This window comes from Marmota flaviventris, chromosome 19, assembly GCF_047511675.1.
Source record: "Marmota flaviventris isolate mMarFla1 chromosome 19, mMarFla1.hap1, whole genome shotgun sequence".
Classification (NCBI taxonomy): Eukaryota; Metazoa; Chordata; class Mammalia; order Rodentia; family Sciuridae; genus Marmota; species Marmota flaviventris.
The window spans coordinates 10,609,673-10,632,571 of NC_092516.1; the positions used below are offsets into that span (position 1 = coordinate 10,609,673).

The 22,899-nt window shown below is 35.2% G+C and overlaps 1 protein-coding gene across 5 annotated transcripts in view; it reads left to right on the forward strand.

The window, feature by feature from the left end:
* Positions 1-22,899, forward strand: part of Mrtfb (myocardin related transcription factor B) — a 237,850-nt gene that overhangs the window by 129,591 nt on the left and 85,360 nt on the right. For all 5 annotated transcript variants that reach the window (XR_011705506.1, XM_071605615.1, XM_071605613.1 and 2 more), the window contains exon 3: positions 3,202-3,417. Coding sequence is in view for 4 of the 5 variants with exons in the window: in XM_071605615.1 (XP_071461716.1) it covers positions 3,264-3,417 (154 nt within the window). In the remaining variant the exon portion in view is untranslated. The remainder of the gene's footprint in view (positions 1-3,201; positions 3,418-22,899) is intronic.

Consider the following 22,899-nt stretch of genomic DNA (forward strand, 5'->3'; position numbering starts at 1 on the left):
CCATTCTGATGCAATTTCTTTAACATCTCAATTATCTCCTACTAGACAAGAGAGTGCTTTTTATATTTGATGTTAGATTTCAGTTTCAAAGAAAAATCATCAAGTAGTTAAGTAGACTTTAAGATGACAGCTTACAAAATTTTAGAATATAGCCTATACTCCATCAAAAATGTTCATGAATATTAAGTTAAAATTTTTTGAAAATTTATTCTTTTCCCTTTGCTAGATTTTAAGATTTGCTTAGCTTATAATTTTCTTAATTTGGAGGGATGCGTGGGAGTTTAAGGTGAACACAATGTCAAGGCATAATAGGTTGAAAAAAAATTCTTCAATATTAAGAACAGATAATTCTTCCATGAAAATATTTTAAAATCTGCCCCTAAAGGATCTTCCAAATCATTAGCACTAATGTTCAAAGTTAGTACATCTTGCCATTATAAGGGCATTATGGTTCTTGTATCTGAGAAATAATTTGGTGTCAACATATCTTGCATTATAAGAGAATTATGATACTTGTATCTGATAGTCATTACAACTTCTTGGCTTCTTGCTTACATGATCTGCCTTCTTATATCCATCTTCTTCTACCCGTTTGTGTCATCTTTTCTAAAGTATGTGGCTTATAAACATACACTTTTAGACTTTCTATAAAATTTATTCTGTTAGTCTCTGTCTTTCAGTTGGATTGATTTGCCCATTAATATTTAATAATTAAGGCCAATTATTTTGTTTGTCCCATTTTACTTTTGTGTTCTGTTTCCTTTGGTTGTTGTTAAAATTGAATATTTGTTAGCTAAAGCTATTTGTATTTTCAAATTTTATTTTTAGAATTATATACAACCTTAATTTCTCAGTCTTTCTAAAGTTATAATTATGCAACTTCTTTATAATATATAGAAATGCAAAACATTAAATACATTTGCCCCCCTCATCCTTTCTGCTATAGTTATCACATGATATCTTCATGTATTACAAACTCCACAAGAAAGCATTATACATTTTGCAGAGTGTGATAAGATTAAAGAAATTAAGAAAAAAAAAAGCTAGTCTGTTATTTATTTGTATTTAATGCTTTTCATTCCTGAGATCTAAATTTTTATCTGGTATCACTTTTCTTCATCCCAAATAGTTTCTTTTAGCATTCCTTATAGTATGTATTCACTGGTGACATGTTTGCCTTCTTTGTTAAAGGGTATTTTCATTGGATGTGGAATTCTGGTTGTAGCTAGATTCTGTTGGGCTCCCTCTTAAGAGCATTGTTTTGTTTTAGTAGGGCATTAACTTTGCTGAACTCACTTTTGCAAACCCTGTCTCTCCTATGGTGGGCAGTCCTGAAATCTTAGTTCTTTTTGCCTTGGCTAGGCTTCATGGAGTCTACCCTGCACATGTAATAGTTTAGGAATCACCCAAAAAAGTTGAGGCCCTCACACCTTTTTTTTAAAACAGAGTTACAAAATAGATTCACATATACATGGTTAATTGACTTTAACAAAGGTGCAAAGGGAATTTAGTAGAAAAGGATAATCTTTTAACAGATGGTGCTGTAACAATCAGACATCAATATGCCCCCCCCCCCGAAAGAACTTTGATTCATATCTGTCTATGTAAAAATTAACTCAAAATGGACCATAGATTTAAATGTAAAACACAAATCTATATCTAGAAGAAAACATTGGAGATACTCTTTGTGACCTTGGGCTAATCAAAGACTTGTATTAACAACTACAAAAATGTGGTTCAAAAAAATATTGATAAATTTGACTTTATTCAATCAAAATATCTACTCTTTACAAAACACTGTTAAGAGCATGAAAAGGTAAGCCTCTGGGAAAAATAGTTACAAATCACATATCTGATAAAAACTCAGATTACAAGAAAACCACCTAATATTAAAAATGAACAAAAAGATTTCATCAGAAACTTATCTGCCATCCCTTTATTTCTTTAGTTAAGCTCATTAAAACATCATCAGTCACTAGGGAAATACAAATTAAAACCACAGTCAAATACCATGTGCCCACTAAATGACCAAAAGGAAAAAGATTGAGCAAATGAAGTGTTAGCAAGGATGTGGAACAACTGGATTCTTGCACTCTGCCAATAAGAATGCAAAATGGTTCAACGACTTCAGAAAATTTTGTCAGTTTCTTTAAAATTTAAATATATAGCTGCCATATGATTCAGCCATCCCACTCCTAGGCATTTTACTCAAGAAAAATGAAAGCATGTAACTATAAAACCTGTGCAGGAGTGTTCATAGCATGTTTATTTGTAATAGTTGTAAAAACTAGAAAGAGCCCAAGTGTTCATCAATGGGTGAATGAATGGACAATCTGTGTATGAAGTGCTACTAAATAAGTAGACAGTAGTCTTCCAAATGTGTTACTACTGAGTAACATAGACTACCATCCTTATAGCTTCCAATAATAGTTTTTGTTATTGGAACAGCAATCCTTATAGCTTCCAATAACGTTTGTGTCATTGGTACTACCATTATTAATTTCTGTATCAGTCAGCATAGTCCAAGTTATGCTGTAGTAACAAATAATCTCAAATCTTCATGATATAAAATAAAGGTTTGCTTCTTTGACATGAACTATATGTGCATTGTGGGTGAGCTGAAAGTTCTGTTTCCTTTTGGTTTCACCCTGAGACCCAGGCTGGCAGAGGAGTTTTTATCTGAAACATTGCTGGTTGCTATGAATTTTGACTGAAGTTGTTTGATATGAAGGAGTTAACATGCATTTTCAAGCCAGCCTGCTGCTTTATTTTCATTGGCGTTAGTTGACTTTCTTCTCATTTTAGCATGCATTGAAATCTTTAAGTGACATCAGTAGCAATAGCTTTCTTTAATCCTTGCTACAAAAGAAGTTTACAACATAGTTTCTTTTCTTTACATGTAAGTGCTTTCCTGGATGGAAAGTATATTATTCCTGTGTGTTGGACAAGGACCATGAGGTCCAGAGAGGGAGCTAGATTCTGTTTTAGTAGGGCATTAACTTTGCTGAACTCACTTTTGCAAACCCTTTAGGGCAGTCCTGAAATCTTAGTTCTTTTTGCCTTGGCTAGGCAAATGGTAATGACCACACAACAATAAAACCAGACTAGTACCCAGGGATCCTATATTAATACTTTTGTGCAAGTTGGAGAAAAACAAGTGTACCATTTATTTATTTTATTTACACATTATTTATTTGACAGTCTCTTCAACAGGCCACGTGAAGAGGTGTCTCGTATTCCCTGTTGCCAGTGGCTGGAACACAATGGATCACGTGGGGGCCTTAGACACCGAGGATGAGTTGGGACCTCTAGCCCATCTTGCTCCAAGTCCTCAAAGTGAGGCCGTGGCTCACGAATTCCAGGAACTCTCCTTGCAGTCCAGTCAGCACTTACCCCCTCTGAACGAAAGGAAGAACGGTGAGTTCATTAACATGTGCAGTGGCAACCTTGTTAAAGAGTCACCCTCTCAGCCCAGTTTATTCCTTTTCAGTTTGCTTTTGTCAGTTCGGTCCAGCAGTGAGTCTAGGAGGACACTGTCATAGGATGGTTTTGAATAACAGATAGTATTTCACTTTCCTTCCAGATCTTTCATTATTTACCCAGTGTCTTTGCTAGCAACATTACCTTTAGAAATCAGTTTTAGCTTCAATCCATTTCACACAGATTCCAGCAGATTTCATGCTGTAATGTCATTGGAAATTGCCTCCCTATGCTGGTGCCAGGGAAGCAGCATGTGGCTGAGAGTACATTCTCCCCCTTTCCCCATCTCCTTACGACACACCTTCCTTTGGAAATGGAGAGATTTATGTTCTCAGTGATGACGGAAGGCAAGAATTTCATATGTGAATATTTTGATATAAATGGGCATAGATGTGACCAAGATTCTGTCTTTAGCTAGCTCATCATTGCATACAAAATGAGTATTTTCTATTAATTTCTTACCTTTTTTAGCAAATTTTTATTGATCACAGAACCATCCCAGAGTCTCCAGAAAATAAAACTGTCAAATTTTAACATAAATGAATGGAGATAAATGATGTACTTTTACTGTTAATATTTATAGCGTAAAGAAAAAGTAATGTTAAAGTTCATAAACATAGTAAATATGCATATTTTGTAAAGGCAGAATTAAGTATTTCAAGTGGGTTTACTAGATTTTTCACAGTTCTGGTGAGGCTTACCTTTATAAATACATCTTTTTAATTTTAGTTTTAAAAGCTGGAAAAAATAAAACTGTTTCTTCAGAATGCTTCCTTATGTACCCAGTTACTTACTTTTCTGTATCCTGAGTGGTTTCCTGATTTATTCATTAATGGTCTTACTTTATTTAGCAAAGTGGATAAAGGGCATCTACTACTATGTTTAGATCCTTAGTACAGGTCTTTAATGTGAATTTCTTCTCCAAATAAGATGTTTTACTTCGTTTCTGAATCTCATTCAGAAACAAGGCACAGCCATTGGCTGTTTTTGATTGGTTCAAAGCAACATCTCCACCAGGTTGCTGCCAAAGCCATCTGGATGCTGTGATTTATGGTAAAGGCTTTGGAACACTCTGTCATTAGGAGCCTTGCTTTTACCTTAAACAATGATACAGACAACTGCATTTTTGCACAGTACACTTGGATCAATATAATGTGCAAATCATTACCCTAAAACAAAATAGGAGTTGTACTTATATAAAATTAGAATGTAGCTGGGCATGGTGGCGCACACCTGTAATCCCAGCAACTTGGTGAGGCCCTAAGCAACTTAGCAAGACCTGTCTCTAAAATCTACATATGTACATTTTATATAGAGAGAGGCTGGAGATATATGGGCTGGGGATGTGGCTCAGTGGTTAAATGCCTCTGGGTTCAATTCCCAGTACCCTGCCTCCCAAAATAATCAAAATGTAAAACTGTTCTTGAAACTGGTCATCTGTACCAGGCGATGGGGAAGTGTGTGAGGAAAGTTTACACTTTTTGGTCATTCACCATGTTCTCTTTCAGAAATTAGTATAGATGCCTAAATGTATGCTAAACCCAAATATAGTTTAGTCTCCCTTATAAGCTCTTAGGATAGTTTATGAAAAGGTAAAAATTTATTAGTTACATTTTATGAAGCAATGCAGTAATATAGAAGGATTGCTTTTTCACTCTCAGTTGATAAAACCCTGTACTGAATCTTTGTCTTCAGTGTGTTTTATCAACAGATACCCCATGCATCATCTATCTAGCTCTGATTTCCAGTACATATCTCTATTTCTCTTTTTGAGGTCCAGCAGTTTTTTTAAAATACATGCATGATAAGACTTTAAAGTTGACTTATTGTTGCACATTCATAGTCTCTACAGCCTCATCACTGATTTGTCATTGGTTTCAACATTTTATGGGGGTGTCATTTCTGTTTTAGAATTTAACCTTTTGTGTTGTTGTTTTGTGCTTTCATTTTTATTAGATAATGCATTCCCATGGTTTAAAATGTTATGGGAACATAAGCAGGTTGCCCTCCAGTTCTTCCTTTGCCTGCCCACTTACTTCCCAGAATTAACTTACGTGAGTCCCTTCTGAGAGAATATTTGACTACTTTTTAAAAAATATTTATTTTTTAGTTGTAGTCGGACACAATACCTTTTTATTTTATTTATTTTAATGTGGTGCTGAGGATCGAACCCAGGGCCTCACAGTGCTAGGCAAGCGCTCTACTGCTGAGCCACAACCCCAGCCCCTTGACTACTTTTTTTTAAAAAGCAGTTTTAAAAGCTTCTTTGTAACAATATGCAACATATTTAATTTTAAGGTTATATCTTGGGAATACTTAAGGTATTGATTTTTTTCCTCTTTTTCTGATTCTCATTAATATTTCTATAAATCTAAAGCTAGCTTTGAATTCAGTTGCTTTTGAAACTAGTGTTTTTTTCCAAAGAGTATTTCTTTGTTCCATATTAAGCAAATGAAAGAAAATTTCAAGATGAGATACTATGGAAGAACTCAACAAGATAATTCACTTCTCTAATAAACGACTTCAGGAAATTATAAGCCTTACCTTATATTCATGCATATATTGTAATTTTAGGCTCATGGCAAGTTAACCTTATGTGTATGTACATTCCAAGATGTAAAAGCAGTCTTTGTACAGCTATCAGAAATCTAGTTTTTATAGAAATGTGTTGATCAGTTAGGAGGAATAAGTTTAAGGGATCTAGTGACATATAGCTAGTGACATATATTATGGTCAGTGTATTATATTTTTGAAAACTGCTGGAGGAGTAGATTTTAAGTGTCCTTACCTCAAAAGAAATGAAAAGTACATGAAGTAATGGATGTGTTTTTAGCTCGATTTAGCCACCCCAGAGAGTCTGCATAATTCAGAACATCATGTTGTACATGGTAAATACACACCATTTTGTCAATTAAAAAAACAAATAAAAATGTTAAAAGAAAAATCTAGTTTTTGACAGTTATGTGAGTATATTCTTATCAATTAACATAAAAGACCCAAATTTTCTTAACTTAAATGATTTTTTTAACTTTATGTTGTTTAATTTTATATCATCTTAATGTCATTTAAATCATATAAAAATGTAAATATTGGTCTAAAAATTAATCACTGAAAAGTACCATTTAGATATTATTAAATAATCAAATTCATTTTTTTGTTACTGCATTTTATTGTTATTCTTTAGCCTTTGAATACCATTTAATAGAACAGTGTTCTTTTCTTTAAATATTTATTTTTTAGTTTTAGGTTGGACACAGTATCTTTATTTTTATGTGGTGCTAAGGATCGTACCCAGTGCCTCACACATGCTAGGCGAGTACTCTACCACTGAGCAACAACCCAGCCTAATGTTCTTTTCTTTTTTTTTTTTTCTTTTTAAAATTTTTTTAAAGAGAGAGAATATCTTTTTTGTAAATGGACACAACACAATGCCTTTATTTATTTATTTATTTTTTTAATGTGGTGTTGAGAATTGAACCGGGTCCCGCCTGTGCTAGGTGAACGCTCTACCGCTGAACCACAATCCCAGCCCCCCAATGTTCTTTTCTATGGGGGGAAAATAGAGGTGTTTTAACTTGTGATTAGTGAGTGGGAGGATTATGTCATGGAGCTGTTTATAAATTATCTTTACAAGGAAAATTAATTTTAAGTAATAATTTCAGGGTCTTCCCTCATTTTTTTGCCGGGGCAACGGGTTACTAGGGATTAAACTCAGGGACACCTGACCTCTGAGCTATATCCCCAGCCCTATTTTGTATTTTATTTAGAGACAGAGTCTCACTGATTTGCGTAGCAGCTGGATTTGCACTCAGGATCCTCCTGCCTTATCCTCCTGAGCCTCTGAGATTACAGGTGTGCACTACCAAGCCCAGCTTCCCTCATGTTTTATAAGTTTTTATGTTAGTAATGATAGTGGAGTGGCAAGGTATTCCCACTACTGAAGTAAATGTGGAAGATGTTTAGTAAAGATAAACTGGAGTTTTTCTTTATGCCTGGATGTGGCATAAAGAATAATTCTATAGTGAGTAGCTCCATAAAAGTAAGTAAATAATTCTGTAGCGAGTATCTCCATAAAAGTAAGGCAGCCATTTAGGTAATTAGCTTTTTCCCAGGTTAGCCCCTCATAAATGAAAGTGAATATAAACACAAGGACCATTACTAAAACAGTGCATGCACAGGGCCCTGAGCTTCGTGACATTTATACACATAACAGATCCCTCTTCACACATCAATAATAACATTTGTTCAGATGGACAGCACTGGGAATGAAAGGAAAGCCAAAAACAACAGATCACCTAGTGAAAGCTCAGGTGCTAGAAGTTGAATACAGCTTCATAAAGGCAGGCGAAGATAGTGCAGGTGGAAGCAACACCCCAGAGAGTTGCAGCTCTTTGCCTGAAGATTGGTACGCTGTCAGGCAGAGCTACTCCAAAGGGTGCTGGTGGTGAGTTTAAGCTTTAAATCATTGCCAGTATTAGTACAGAACAAGAAGAGAAGTTAACATGAATTCTAAGGCTGTTTGGTGTTTTAATACTTTTTGGTATACCTCTGAGTCTAGGTGTTAAGGTGAAGATCAGCCACCTCAACACAATGACAGCCCACATGCCAGCTGTCAGTAGTATTGAGTAGGAGTAAAATCAGCTTCCACCTTCTTCCTGTTCTAAAAGGCTTTATGAAACTCTTTTTACTCTGAAATAGTGTATTTTCGGCCTCGGTAAAGAGGAAAGATTAATTTGTTATTATTTTTTAAATTTTGGTATTAATAGTTACTGAAGTTGTTATGGGTTTGAGCTATGGTCCCATCCTGAAATTTTTTTCTAAGACTTCCATCCATTAAATTTATCACAATGAACAGTCTTAGACCATTTGAATGATCACTTACAAGAAAGAAAATAATTTATTCAAAAGTTGGTTGCACATAAAGAAACACAAGATGGCTCTTTGCTTTGGATTCAGTACACATGTTCTATATTTGAAAAAAGTTAGATGAATTTTGCCTGGCTATGGAATCAAGCCAAAGAAAACTGGTTGCTTTACACCTTAGAAAATAAATGGCATATATTCACAGCTGGTCTTTTCTTTGGATTTTACTCTGAAAACATTTTTTCACTCCTCATTAACATTTAAGATTATCTTACCTTGACTTTGCAGTTAACATTTAGGATCTGGAGTAGTTAACTGTAATTCTCAAAAGCATTAATAAACATTAAAGCTTTCTGATAATCTCTCTTCCTGCTTTAAGACCGAGAAATACGTACATATACTCTGAGTATAATTTTCCTGAGTCATGTTTTCAATATATGTTTTTTTAAATATTTTCTTTTAGTTATAGATGGACACTGAACTTTTATTTATTTAGTTTTGAGGATCGAACCCAGGGCCTCACACATGCTAGGCAAGTGCACTACTGTTGAGCTTCAGCCCTAGTCCTATATTTTTTTGGGGGGGTGTACTGGGGATTGAACCCAGAGGCACTCAATCACTGAACCAAATCCCCAGCCCTTTTATGTTTTATTTTTTTAGAGACAGGATCTTGCTAAATTGCTTAGAGCCTCACTAAGTTGCTGAGGCTGGCTTGAACTCAAGATCTTCCTGTCTCAGCCTCCCAAGCCGCTGGGATTACAGGCATGCGCCACCATGCCGGGCGCTTGCTTGCACACGCGTGCGCGTTCTCTTTCTCTCTCTCTCTCTCTCTCTCTCTCTCTCTCTCTCTCTATATATATATATATATATATATATAGTATTTTATATATTATACTTATAATATATAGTATACATGTACTGTATATAATATTTCATATTATATCTGCAATTATATATGTAATTTTTTTAGATTAGGCTTTAGGATGCAATGCTAAACCAATTATGAAGTTCAAAAGCGGCTAGGGTTGTGGCTCAGGTAGAGCACTCACCATGTGTGAGGCACTGGGTTGGATTCTCAGCACCACATAAAAATAATATAAAGATATTGTTTCCACCTATAACTAAAAATTAAATATTAAAAAAAAGTTCAAAAGCAAACTGTAAGCCTCCTGACAACTGCAAGTGAAGTTCTTAATTGCTGCAGCTCTCCTATGCTTTTTTTGATGACAATCTCTAGAACTCTTTAGAGTGGAAAAAAAAAAAAAAGCCTTATAAGCACCTTTAAGGGTGAGGTACATTCTTTCATAATGGCCTTTAGAAAATCTAAATAGCATGTTTTGTTTCACAGTGTAAATAAGCACTTTTCACCCATCCACCACCTTTTTTCTACTGTTTCTTACTTAGTTTTGTTGTTACTGAGGATTTAGTTTGTTTCACTGCTGAAACACACAAGCAGTGTGGGTGTGGAGGCAAAGAGGGCTGCACAAGGATAATTTTGTGGTAATTTTCTTTATCACATTTATAGCTGGCAGTGAGATTGATCTGTGCAGCCATGTAGCGGTGTCAGAATGCTAATGTGAGCATGCTTTAGTTACCACTCCGGGTGGAAGCAGATGAAGCTTACAGTTTAAAAGGTGAACCAGCAAGACCATAGCACCGCTAAAGACCCTTTTTCAAGTTATAGCACCTCTGAAGACCCCTTCCCAAGTTATAGCACCTCTGAAGGCTCATTTTGAGCAATTTATCCAGTCTTTAAATTGTGTCTCTTATAGAAAGGCCATTGGCCATCAACAACAAACATATTTACTCAAAGGAAGAGGGTTGGGGTTATAGCTCAGTGGTTGAGCTCTTGCCTCGAATGCGTGAGGTACCGAGTTCAATCCTCAGCACCACATAAAAAAATAAATAAATAAAATGAAGATATTGTGTACATCTACAACTAAAAAAAAAAAAAATTTTTTAAGGAAGACTTAGAACACAATAATACTTAGTATTTTAAACCACCAGTGAGACCACTTTGTCTTGAACTTACAAAAGTGCTTACCAAAAATATTTACAAGAATTTTCTAGAATTATCATAGTATATTATTTTAAGAAATAGATTATTTGAAATAATTTTCTTAAAATTAAGGTCAACCATATGATTTATATTAGATACTGGACTGGTGAATAAACAAGTTTATCAAGAAGTTGTCTTTGCTGTCCCTCAGAAAACAATTATAAGAGATAATTTAACCTAACCACAAAGACTTCTTCTAGCCAAACAAAGGAAGAAAAAACAGATATTGGATACCTATTCTCTACCATAACTTTTAAAAAGAGCCTGTTAAGTATAGAGAGTATTCTAGAAAACATGATCCATGGTTATTTTTTCTTTGTTATTTAGTTTATAGTTTAAAATGTCAATAATGTAATACTATTGGGACAGCAAGCAACAAGACAAATATGTTGGAATAACAGGTGTATTGGAATTTTCTCTTTGGTTTGTAATTAACAGATACCTCATCTAATGAGCAAATATCGTACTCAATATTTTTCTAACTCCTTTAAATTGATTCGTACTGTTGGCCTTCCTACTCCTACTTGCCGCCTCACTGTCATTAACAAAATGTAGTCTTGTGGGAGTCAGGGCACCAGCCTTCTCTGCTTGACGCAGTCTGTGAGCATAGGTAAGTCTGAGACGCTTTCTGCATTACAGTATGCCCTTTGTAGCATCTGTATGATAGCTTCTAGCTCAGGTGTGTTTCTCAGAGGCCCTCCTTCCTTACAGCACATTTTCCTATATCTCATTATTACTTTTGCCCTGTAATACTCATGGGGCACCCGAAACAAAGAATGGAAAATAACTTCCACCTAAGTTAACTGATGGAATTTTTCATAGATCAACCATGTTGCTGTTTAATATGTTCTTCATAGCGGTATTATTAAACATACGTGCAGCTCTCAGTCTTTCCTTCATTTTTAAAAGGAATGAGAATTTTACCTAATTGTTATTCTCAAAAAAAAAAGTCTAATTTAAATATGCATTCTTTTCCTATTTCTGTCGTTTCCAAGAGTAGCATAAGAGTATCAGTTAAAAGACAGTATTTCAGCTTTTTTCAAAACCCAAATGATTATATATTTTTCCTTAGTCATTTATGTTGTTTTCATTAAGAAAAATGCTAATATCTGCTTTACCAACTTACAATTTTGATATGTGGCTTCTGTGTTTAATAGACATAGCAAGAAAAGCAAACAGTCTGATGTTACCACTTACAAGGTCTTATAAGCTAAGTATAAAGACTGACAAGTGGTAGGATGGACAGCATTCTGCAGATTTGAGATTTATAGCTACAAAATAGAAGACCCTCTTTGACAAAAGGTTTATCCCTGACATAGCAGTTAAGAAGAATACTGACTGGACTACTTGGTCAGAACACTGTTGAGTGCTGTGTGTGTAAAAAAAAAAAAAAAAAAGTTTGCCACATCAGAATAATTAGCTCTTAAAGTATTAAGAAGTTGGCGTTTCAGAAATGGAAATGGGATAATTTTCAAAAGTTATAATTAGCAAACATTTATTGAATGACCATTGCATCTCTCACCCTAAAATTTCTAAACTTTAAGCCTCCAGTATAATATTGGAAGCTCAGAATATAACGTATTCTCATAAAATTGTTGAGGGCTGGGTTTGTAGGTCAGTGGTAGAGCACTCCTCACCTAGCATGTGTGAGGCCCTGGGTGCGATCCTCAGCGCCACATAAAGATAAATAAAGATATCATGTCCATCTACAACTAAAAAATATTTTTAAAAATGAAATTGTTGGATATAGAGATCTTTAAAGTAGTTAAATACATTATGTAAGTTAAATACTTAAAGTTAATTTAGAGATGATTCTTGCAGATAACTGAGAGAAGAAGAACCTAGTTTTAAAGAAAGGGTTGTGAAATCAGGCCTTGGAGGACCTGTTATTCCAGGGTGTGGCGTCAGACTACTCAAAGCTTGTGTTTCCCTTATGAATAGAAATAATGTTAGAAATGCCAATAGGCTGTTGGGAAGAGCAAATGAAATAAAGCTTTTAAAGTGTTTAGCATAGGTCTGGGGTTATGGCTCAACGGTACAGTGCTCATCTAGCAGGTGCCAGACCCTGGGTTCGATCCTCAGCACCTCATAAAAATAAATAATACAATAAATAATAAAATAAATAAATACAACTATAAAATAAATATTTTTTTAAAAAGTGCTTAGCATACATGGGGCACATCTTCAGTGCTCAGCCATGTCATAGTTAGCTAGCATTGCTTGTCAGATGTAAAAATACCCTGAAGGGAGCCCGCAAACACAGTGGCTAAGAGCACCAACTCTGAAGCCACCCTGTCTTGAGTCTAGGTCCTGGAGACACCATTACTGGCTATGCACTTTACTCTTTTTGCCTCAGTTTCTTTGTCTACAAAGTGAAGATCATACTAGTACTTGCTTCATATGATAGCTATGATGATTGGGTCCATTCATCTCAGTCAGGTTTAGAGCAGGGTGGGCACAGAGTTAGCACTTGAATTATTTGTTACTAATATGTATTTTGAGAATGCAGTATTTCAATTCATACTAAATGGATATAGTTTTTCAGGGCTTCTTCATGGTATTTTATAAATTAGTGTTTCTTTCAGTAGCTACAATAATTTTTGCTTCCACTTTCCACAAGTGTATATTTCTAAAGAAGGTAAAATGACATGCATATTCTTCATGTCTCGCCGTGTACCTTCGTAATGTTTGAAGAGCAGTTTATCTGATGAGCTCCCTAGAGGGCAAGTGCAGCAGGCATGGGTTTCCCATGAAGTTCTTCTCTCCTTGGTACTGCCAGTTCCCACAATCCTCGCATTCCCTGGGCATCAGTCAGTGTCTGCAAGGAAGGATTTTCAAATGGTAAAGCATGTGAAAAGACAAACAGGCCCAAACTCAGAGCTCTCTAGGGACTGTGACCTCTAAAACGGACTGTGTTCTGACATTTTCACAGGCTGCTTGAAGGAATTCCAACAGGGTCATTCCATTTGGTAAACTCCTAAACAAACCCTCTGTCATCGGGGGCTGATTTATAGGTTTTTCTCCCTCTTATGTACTAGTTCTGAAGAGATTAAGAGAGTAGATATGGTTTCTGAGACTCTTAAAGCATTTGATGTATATGATAAGTACTATACAGAAGACTTTTGGTATTTTGAAGTAATAAAACAGTTATTTGTAATGTTTAAAGATTTCTTGTTCTGAGTCTTCTTCCAAGTTCTTTTTCGTTTTTATTCCAGGAAATCTGTCATAATCACATCTCTATTAAATTTTTGTCATTAAGACTCATTTAAAAAGAAATGGATTAAATTCAGAAATCAAGTTTTAAAAACCAAATTTTTGTGTTAAAAATACATTTATGTTCATGATTACTTGTTTCATAGTGACCTTTGGAATGCATAAAAGCAGTCACAGTTCAGTGACTTAGACTATTCTCCTGAGAGATATTGAGGTGACAGCATCTGTTTACATGACACTTTAAGATCACTGGCAGAGGCGGGTCTACAAATTGTTTTTCAGTTAATCTGGATCCCCTCAAAAATATTTTATTGTGTATTATTACACATTTCTTTTTTATAAAGAGAATACAGTGCTAAAAATAAAGAGAAGAGCAGAACCCAAGAGATTTGGGGCCTGGAAAGCTTAAGAAAATGGTTAATTAGAATTTATTTAGTTTGTAGTTGTTCGTAACTGCTAACAGTCTCATGATCATCCCATTGGAAGCCTGAGTGGCATGTATGAAATTCCGGAGGTGAACAGTGTGCAACAGTGGAGAGGTCGGATTTGTTGGAAGATTTTGTATGGTTTGTTTCCTCATTTGCATGTTTCTTTTCAATGAGTTAAACCTTTAGAAAAACCCACAAAGTTCTGTTAAAGAGTCCTATACAATCAAAAATTTCCTACAGTTTGATATTTGTTTCTGTTATAGGAATATATTTTTAATGCATTTAAAAAATGGGACACAATGGGGCTGGGGTTGTGGCTCAGTGGTAGCGTGCTCGCCTAGCATGCATGAGACACTGGGTTCAATCCTCAGCACCACATAAAAATAAAGACAATAAAGTTCATCAACTAAAAAAAAATTTTTTTAAATGTCCCGTTACTTAAAAAAAAAAGGGGGGGGGGGGACACAAGCAAGTAAATTGGTTTATAATCTCAACCAAACCTCTTAAGAGTAGTAAAAAGAAAACATTTATTCATATTCTAAAAAACCTGTCAGAAACCTAGGATGTTTTAAATCTCCTTAGTTTTAAAAAAAAGTGAAATAATAAATTGATCACAAGTAGTTTATTGAATGTGTATTAGAGAATTATGGGGCTCTTGATTAATGTTTAAAATAGAAATAAATTCATATACTGACAAAAATATATGTGGGTACTTGTCAAGAAGAGTGATGATATTTAACCAGACATACACTCTATTGAGTGTATAAGAAAGTATGACTTTTCTAATATAATTTCTAGCAGTTTTTTCTATACATGATCTTTGTTATTTCTTCCCTTTTTTCCCTTCAAAGAAATGGACTTTGCTTCATCAGCACAGTGTGATTTAACCATTGAGGCCTGTGGTTCTTACTTTTGCTGTTGCACACTTGTCTATTTGTGTGTGTGAGTAGAGTGACTGCTGGCGTGGCTGCTGGGCGCATTCTGAACCCTCCACAGAAGCAGAAGCTTCACCTTCAGAAAGTTAAAGATTTTATTTGGATATTCAAATGTTGTCATTTGGAGGATTTTCAAGATAAAAGAATTTAAACTTAACAGCACTCAAACCAAGTGAGGACTGACAAAATGGAAACTTAAATCCAAGAACTTAATCTTAAAAATGGCTTACAGCCCTAGTGGTTTTAGAAAGTACTTTGATTTTTGTTTTCTTCAGTTGTTACACTGAAACTATTTCTTTTTTTTAGTTCAATGGACTTTTATTTATTAATTGATTGATTGATTTATATGTGGTGCTGAGAACCAAACCCAGTTCTCACACGTGCCAAGCAAGTGCTCTACCACTTAGCCACAACCCTAGCCCTGAAATTATTACTTTTATTTATGGTTTGCTTTTCATGAAAATATGTGCCTTTTATAAATGACCATGCTTTATGTGCCTAAAAGGTTGGAACGTTATGTCTATTAGATGGAGTTAGTTGTTAAGGTTGTTTGAGTCTTCTGAGTTCTTACTGATTTTCTTTTTACTTATTCCATTTAAGTATTTTGGAATACTAAAAACTCCAATTTATTTCTCCTTCAGTATGTTTTTTGCTCCATATATTTTAAGGCCAGTTGTGTGTTCTTGATGAATTGGTCCTTTCACATTATCCCTCCCTCCTTGTTAATGATCTTTCTTCTAAAGTCTACTTCGATGATATTAATGGAACCTTCTGGGTTTCTAATACTTAGCATTACCTGAGGTGTCTTTCCTACAGGCTTTTATCTTTAATCTATGTGTTTATATTTAAAGTGGGTTTCTTAAAGAATACAACTGAATCTTTTCTTTTTAAAATAGTCTCTATTTTAATTGCAGTGTAGAACATTTATATTTAGGGTAATTATTGATATGTCTAGTGTATTGGTTATCTATTACTCTGTAAAAGAAAAAATTACTTCAAACCTGAGTAGCTTACTACAATACCCATTTATTATCTCATAGTTTCTGTGGGTCAAGAATTAAGGTATGGCTTAGCAAGTTGCCTCTGCCTTAGGATCGTGCAAAAGCCTATAGTCAGATGGGTACCAATCAGCACTGGGGTTTCATCTGAAGGCTCAGCTGGGGAAGGATTCACCTCTAAGCTTTCTTGTACTGTTCTCAACATAATTCTGTTCCTTGAGCTCTGTTGAACTCCTTGCTGGCTGTTGAATGTAGGCCAGCCACCTTCAGTACTCTACCACCTAGGCCTCTCCATCATCTTACTTCATTAAAGCCAGTAAGGGAGAGGTCTTCTAGCAAGACTAATTATAGTTTTTGGTAACATTCCCTCAACATTACTATATTCTGTTAATTAGAAACAGATTATTCAAGGAGAGAGGTTTATGCAAGGCTATAAATACAAGATGGCAGGGATCATTGAGGGTTCTTTAAGCAGCTGCCTACCACAGTTGCATGTAAATTCACCATCTTGCTTTACACTTTGTTGTCCAACCTGTTCCTCTTTTCTTGCCTTTTTTTTTAAAGTCAGTTTTTTAGGTATTTCACTTTATTTTTATAGTGTTTTATTAGCTATATCTTTTTTTTTTCCAAGTGTTCCCTGATCTTTTCCAGTGTAAGTCTCATATGCTGTGTATCGCACCCAATAGAATGCTTATCTTAGAGCCTATGCTTTTATCTCTGGAGGTTCCATTTTGTTCTTTTTTTGCATTTTTTTGCATTATAGTCATGTTTTCCTTTAAAAACTTTTACATAGTTATATAGCTGTTGATAGTTCTTTTATGTCATTTTTATGTCTGTTTTATTGATTAATTTGTCTCCTATAAATTCATGTTTTCCTGCTTTATGGCAAGTAGTCTAGTAATTCTTATTGAATATAATATTGTAGATATTGCATTGCTGAGTGTCTGGATTTTATTTTTGTTGTCTACTTTTAAAGAATGTTGGACTTTGGTTTGGTAGCCTGATAAGTTACTTTTGGATCACCCTCAGGCCTTTTAAAAATATTGATAGGAAAGATGGAGGGTAGCATTCATACAAGGGAGGGTGCTTTAAGGACCAAGGCTTACTTGATCCCCTTTGGAATTGCTGCTGAATGCTGTGCTAAATGCCCCAGGGAGGACTTTTCACAGGTTGGTTGGAGCTTGAATATTTCCCAACCTTGTACGTACTCTGTAACTAGTTTACAGCTCCTGGTCATTTCTTACCCAGACTTATGAAATTCACCCCCATGTATATATAGTGTATTATTTGACAAAGACTCATGGGCACCTTCAACTGGATTTCTGCAGCTCTTTTTCAGCATAGATCTTCCTTTCCATAAATCTGCCCTGCAACTTCTAGATGCCTTCCCCTCCCCAAGCTCTCATCTCCTCAGTTCAGTAGGTGAAACTAGCTCTGACTTATTCCTCCTCCTACCCACAGTCTGGACATTGCCTCCATACAGAAAGCTAGGGCAGTTGTGGATTCATCTCATAATTTCCCTTCTCTTAGGAGCTATGGTCTTGCATTACCTATTTTCCTGTGTGAGAGAGCAATTGTTTCATGCATTTTGTGCCATTTGCTAGTTTCTTTTGCAGGAGGTTAAGTCTAGTGCATGTTATTCCATCATAGCCAAAAACAGGGTCTGAAATTGGGATTTTAACACACAGTCTGTTCCTATCGACTGAAATATAACTGGATACATGTAATTCAGCTCTCTGACTAGACTACAGTAGCAGTGTCATTTTATTTTTAGATCGAACCAAACAGCCCTTCCTAGGCATGCCAAATTGTTCTGTGCTTATTGATCAGTGAATGGATAAAACCAAATTGTTGTTTAAAGACTGAGGCAAATAGCTTTGTAGTTGATACAAGCAGGATCAGCAATATTGTCATAAAAGATATTCTGCTAGATGGAGCCTCTTGGATAACTTGGAACCAATGACATAGCTATTCAGATAGTTCAAGCCTTTTTTATTTTTTTTTAAACATCAAGGAGGGCATATGAAGAACTGATTGTGTATGTTTTTCTCCTTAAAGGAATATTGAAATTAATTTTTTTTCTTTGCCTCAGTATTTTAATTTGATTCAACTCATCAGAATCAGCCATTAAAAGAGGTAACTAGGGAGTAATTTTTCTTGTCATGTGGGTATTAAATGGGCATTTTCTTGTCAAGAACATCTAGGTTATATTCAAAAATTAACTCAAATTGGGTCAAAGACCTAGGTATAAAATCAGAAACTTTGCAATTGCTAGACTAAAACATAGGGAAGCACATATAAGCACAAACAATGACTTCCTGAATAAGACTATCCTCAAGAAATAATACCAAGAGACAATAAATGAGATAGCATCAAATTTAAAAGCTTCAGCACAGCAAAGGGAACATTTAACATTGTGAAGAGAGAGCCTACAGAATGAGAGGAAATCTTTGTTAGCTACTCTCTGACAGGGTTAATATCTAGAATATAAAAAGAACTAAAAAACCTCAGCACTCCTCCCCTCAAAAAAAAAAAAAAAAAAAAAAAACCAACCTGTTCAATAAATAGGCAAATGAACTGAATGAACACTTTTCAGAAAAAGTAAAAATTGGCCAACAATTATATGAAAAAATGTTTGATATCTAGCCATCAGGAAAATGCAAATCAAAACTACATTGAGATTCTCTCTCACTCCAGTGAGAATGGCAATCATCAAGAATACAAATGTCAGCCTGGTGCAGTGGCATGCACCTGTAATCCCAATGACCTGGGAGACTGATGCAGAAGGATCACAAGTATGAGGCCAGTCTCAGCAACTTAGACCCTGCCTCAAAATAAAAAATAAAAAGAGCTAGAGATGTGGCTCAGTGGTAGAACACCCCTGGGTTCAATTCCCGGTACTACCAATAACACCAAAAAGAATACAGATAACAATAAATGCTGGTGAGGATGGAGGGGGGAAATTTAAGTCTCATACACTACTGAATGCAAATTAGTACAGCCACTGTGGAAATCAGTATAGAGGTTCCTCAAAAGACTAAAACTCTTATGCCCCAACTATAACACTTCTCAGTGTTTATACATAAGAACTAAACTCAGCAGACTTCAGAGATATAGGCATTCCCCTGTTTATTACAGCATGATTCATAATTGCCAAATTATGATATCACCCTAGGTATCCATCAACCAATAAATGGATAAAGAAAATGTAGTACAAATATACAATGTAGGGCTGGGGCTAGGGCTGTAGCTCAGTGGTAGAGTGCTCACCTTTCATGTGTGAGGCCCAGGGGTCCATCCTCAGCACCACATAAAAATAAAAGTATTGTGTCCATCTACAACTAAGAAAAAAAAAATACACAGGTAGTTTTACTGCGCCATAAAGAAGAACGAAAATTATGGTATTTTTAGGAATAGATCTAAAGAGATACAATGTTAAATGAAATAAGCCAGACTCCGAAAGTATTGAATGTTTTCTCTCATATGTGAAAGCTAGAGAAGAAGAATGTCTTGAAGGCAGAAGGGAGACTATTAGGGTTAAGGAAAGAGGCTAAGGTGGAGATATCGGGGAGTGAAATTGATCACATTGTATTATATGCATGTATAAATATGGTACAGTGAAAGTCATTATTCTGTACAATTATGTACCCATAAAAAAGAGCATCTAAGTTGTATTGTAGATTCATCATGAGTGCAGCTAATCACTTTCATTACACACTCATATCATATTTTTCTACTTTCCCCAATAAGGTCCCTTAAATTTTTTTAATTAAAAAATCTGAGGGGTAATTAAGCATAACTCTGTAATGTCATTTAGCCATCATATACACTTACTCTCCTATGGTACAGTTCTACCGTTTTTTTCCCTAATCTTTCACAACTTGGCAATTTTTGCAGAGTCCAAGCCAGTAATTTTGCAAAAATTACTCCAATTTGGATTTGTCTGATTGGGTCATTATGATCAGTTCAGGTTAAATATTTTTGATGAGGATCATACACAGTAATTCCTTTTATTGAGGATTGGTATTTAGAAATCAAGACCTGAAAGCTAGATATATTCATTGTTAGTTGAGTGTCATTGCTCAGAGCTTGGAAAATTTTTTAAAAGTCATGTGTATTAGCCAACTTTCCGTTAATGTGATGGGATTCCTAGGGAAAAAATTCAGCTGAAAGGAGGAGAGGCTTATTTGATTATGGTTCAGAGATTTCGGTCCATGGTCACTTAGCTCTGTCGGGCCTGTGGTGAGGCAGAACATCATGGCGGAAGGCACGTATTAGAGCAAACTGCTTACCTTATGGTGGCCAAGGAGCAGAGAGAGGATGAGAGAAAGGGACTGTAGACAAAACATATCCAGCATGCCCCAGTGACCACTTCCTCCAACTGGTCCCACCATCTAAAGTGTCTCCCACCTCTCAACAGCCCATTAAGCTGTCATTCCAGCAGTGTGGACCTACTGATGAGGTCAGAGCCTCATGACCCAGTCACCTCCCAAAGGCCCCACCTCTGAATACTGCTGTCTTTGGGACCAAGCCTTCAACACATAAGCTTTTGGGGTACATTTCTAATCCAGAACATAACAGTGAGTACAGGCCAATAGCCACACAGACTTGAAGAAAGTAAACAAAACCAAAGGATTTACTTCTCTAGGTGTGAGGACCTATTATAACACTATAGTAGTTAAACAGATAAACACTCTGATCAGTGAAACAGAGAAATCAGAAATAGACAATCACCTGATTCATTATAAAATGACACATGTGTGGGGGGAAAGGGTGAACTTTTAAATATATGGTTCTAGAGTAGTTAAATATCTAGTAGAAGAAATGTATCTAGAAAATCCAACTGAAAGGTAAAACAGTACTAAAACTTTGGGAGGAAACATCTCTATGACCTTGCAGTAGACAAAAATTTCTTTACTGAGATACAAGTAGCACTATCCATAATTTACACTCAATAGAAATGCATGTGAAGTATGTATTCATCAAAAGTTGATGTTGTCCCTGTGTTTTTAGACACCCATCTTAATCATGTATTAAATTTCCATGTTCACTTGGGTCTATCTCTAGACATACTAGTCTACTCAGGTGATATATTTGTTTATTCATTTGTGAGTTCCATACTGTTTTAATTAGTTCCATACTGAGGAATTACAGTATATTTTATTATATTCTGAGGCTAGTCCCTTAGCATTTATTTTCTGTATTATCCTAGTTATTCTTAGGCACTTAATTTTCCATATGAATTTGTGTCTCAGTTCTAATGCCAGCAAAAAAAAAAAAAAAAAAAAAAGTGGCATTTTTATTTAAATAAAAGATTTTAATTTGAATTATATGAAATTGCTATTTTTGTAAGTACTATCAGCAGTTCTGTGATTCAATTTACTCGTCTGTGTTCATAGCAACACCATTTATTAGTGGTAAAGACTAGAATCTACCCAAATACCAATCTACAATAGGATGGGTAAATAAATTATGATATATCGTAAGTGAAATATAGCATTAAGAACCAATAATCTACAACTGTGGGCAAGAATATGCATGAGTCTCCCCAGATTAATGTTGAGCAAAGGCAGGTAGTCATCAAAAAGAATACACTACATGAGTCATGTACATGAAGTAAAAAAGAGGCAAAATTACTCTGTGTTGTTTGAAACCAGAATATGGTTGCCCTTTGTGGAAAAGTGACTAGAAGGGAAGCCTTGGTAGGAGGTCTTGGCATACAGGAAGTGTTTGGTTTCCTGATGCTGGCTGTGTTGATGTATTCCATTGGTAGAAACTCAGTGAGTTGGACTTTTGGTATATATATTACTCTAAAACAAAATGTTAAAAAATAAAAATCCTAAATTTAATTTCAGCCCAACATCGTAGACTTTTTTCTTCGCATCCTCCAATTCTTCCTTGTATAGCTTTGTCCCACAAAGAAAAAACCTTGATTTCTGAAAACATTGATATATTTATTCTCTTGCTCAATCCTACATAAAAGTAATTTCAGAATTACTATATCAGTACTGCTACTAACAACAAATCTTTTGCTTGAAACTTCTTAGCAATTCTTTTCGTCCTTAAACTGTATATCATGGGGGTATATCCAAGACTGTTCCAAAGTTTCTTCAATTAATTCTTTCTGTCTGCTTGCCTGCTTGCTTTTTTTTCTTGAAATAAGTAACAGATTTCACTGTGTTCTGTTTTTTATATTTATGTATCTTGTGGATACATTTTCTTGGGGCCCAGTTGGAAACAAATAAGCTATGACCATAAGACTTCTTAAAGAAGTGATTTATTTTCTTGCACATTTTAATGTGCAGGAAAAACAATAGTCAGTATAGCCTATACTTCTATCATCTATAACACATTTCCTAATATTTTAGCATGCTCTATCAATGTATCCTGTATCTAAGTTCAAGCTAAATTTTTATTTAATGAATTTCTATTCAGTGATGATACTTATTAAAATATCAAGTCCATGTGAAAGCCATTTTTTTCCAAATGGTTCACATAAAGAACAAACCTTTATCCCCTTTCCCTATAGTTAATTCTCACTAGAAAACAGCTATCAGGAGAAATGGGAAGGTTACCATCTTTATTGATGGCTTCATACAAGCCAGCCACTGTGCTTGGTGTTTTCCTTACATTGTCCCATTCAATTCTCCCAATACTCTTAAAAAATGGGTCAGTTATTTTCATGTTTTACAAGTCAAGAATAAATAGGAACTGAAGTTTCAAGGGCTTTAGAAGCTTACCCAAAATTGCATGGCTGGAAGTGCCAAATTGGGCTTCATCTGAACCCAGATCTATATGACTCCAAGGCAGATGTTGAGTTATGAGCATTTCCCCCTTCTTAGAAGGGGAAAAATCATTTTTATTGAAGTTCAGGGTTGATTCTGAAAGAAGAAGAGAGAAAAACAGAAGATAAAAATTGATAT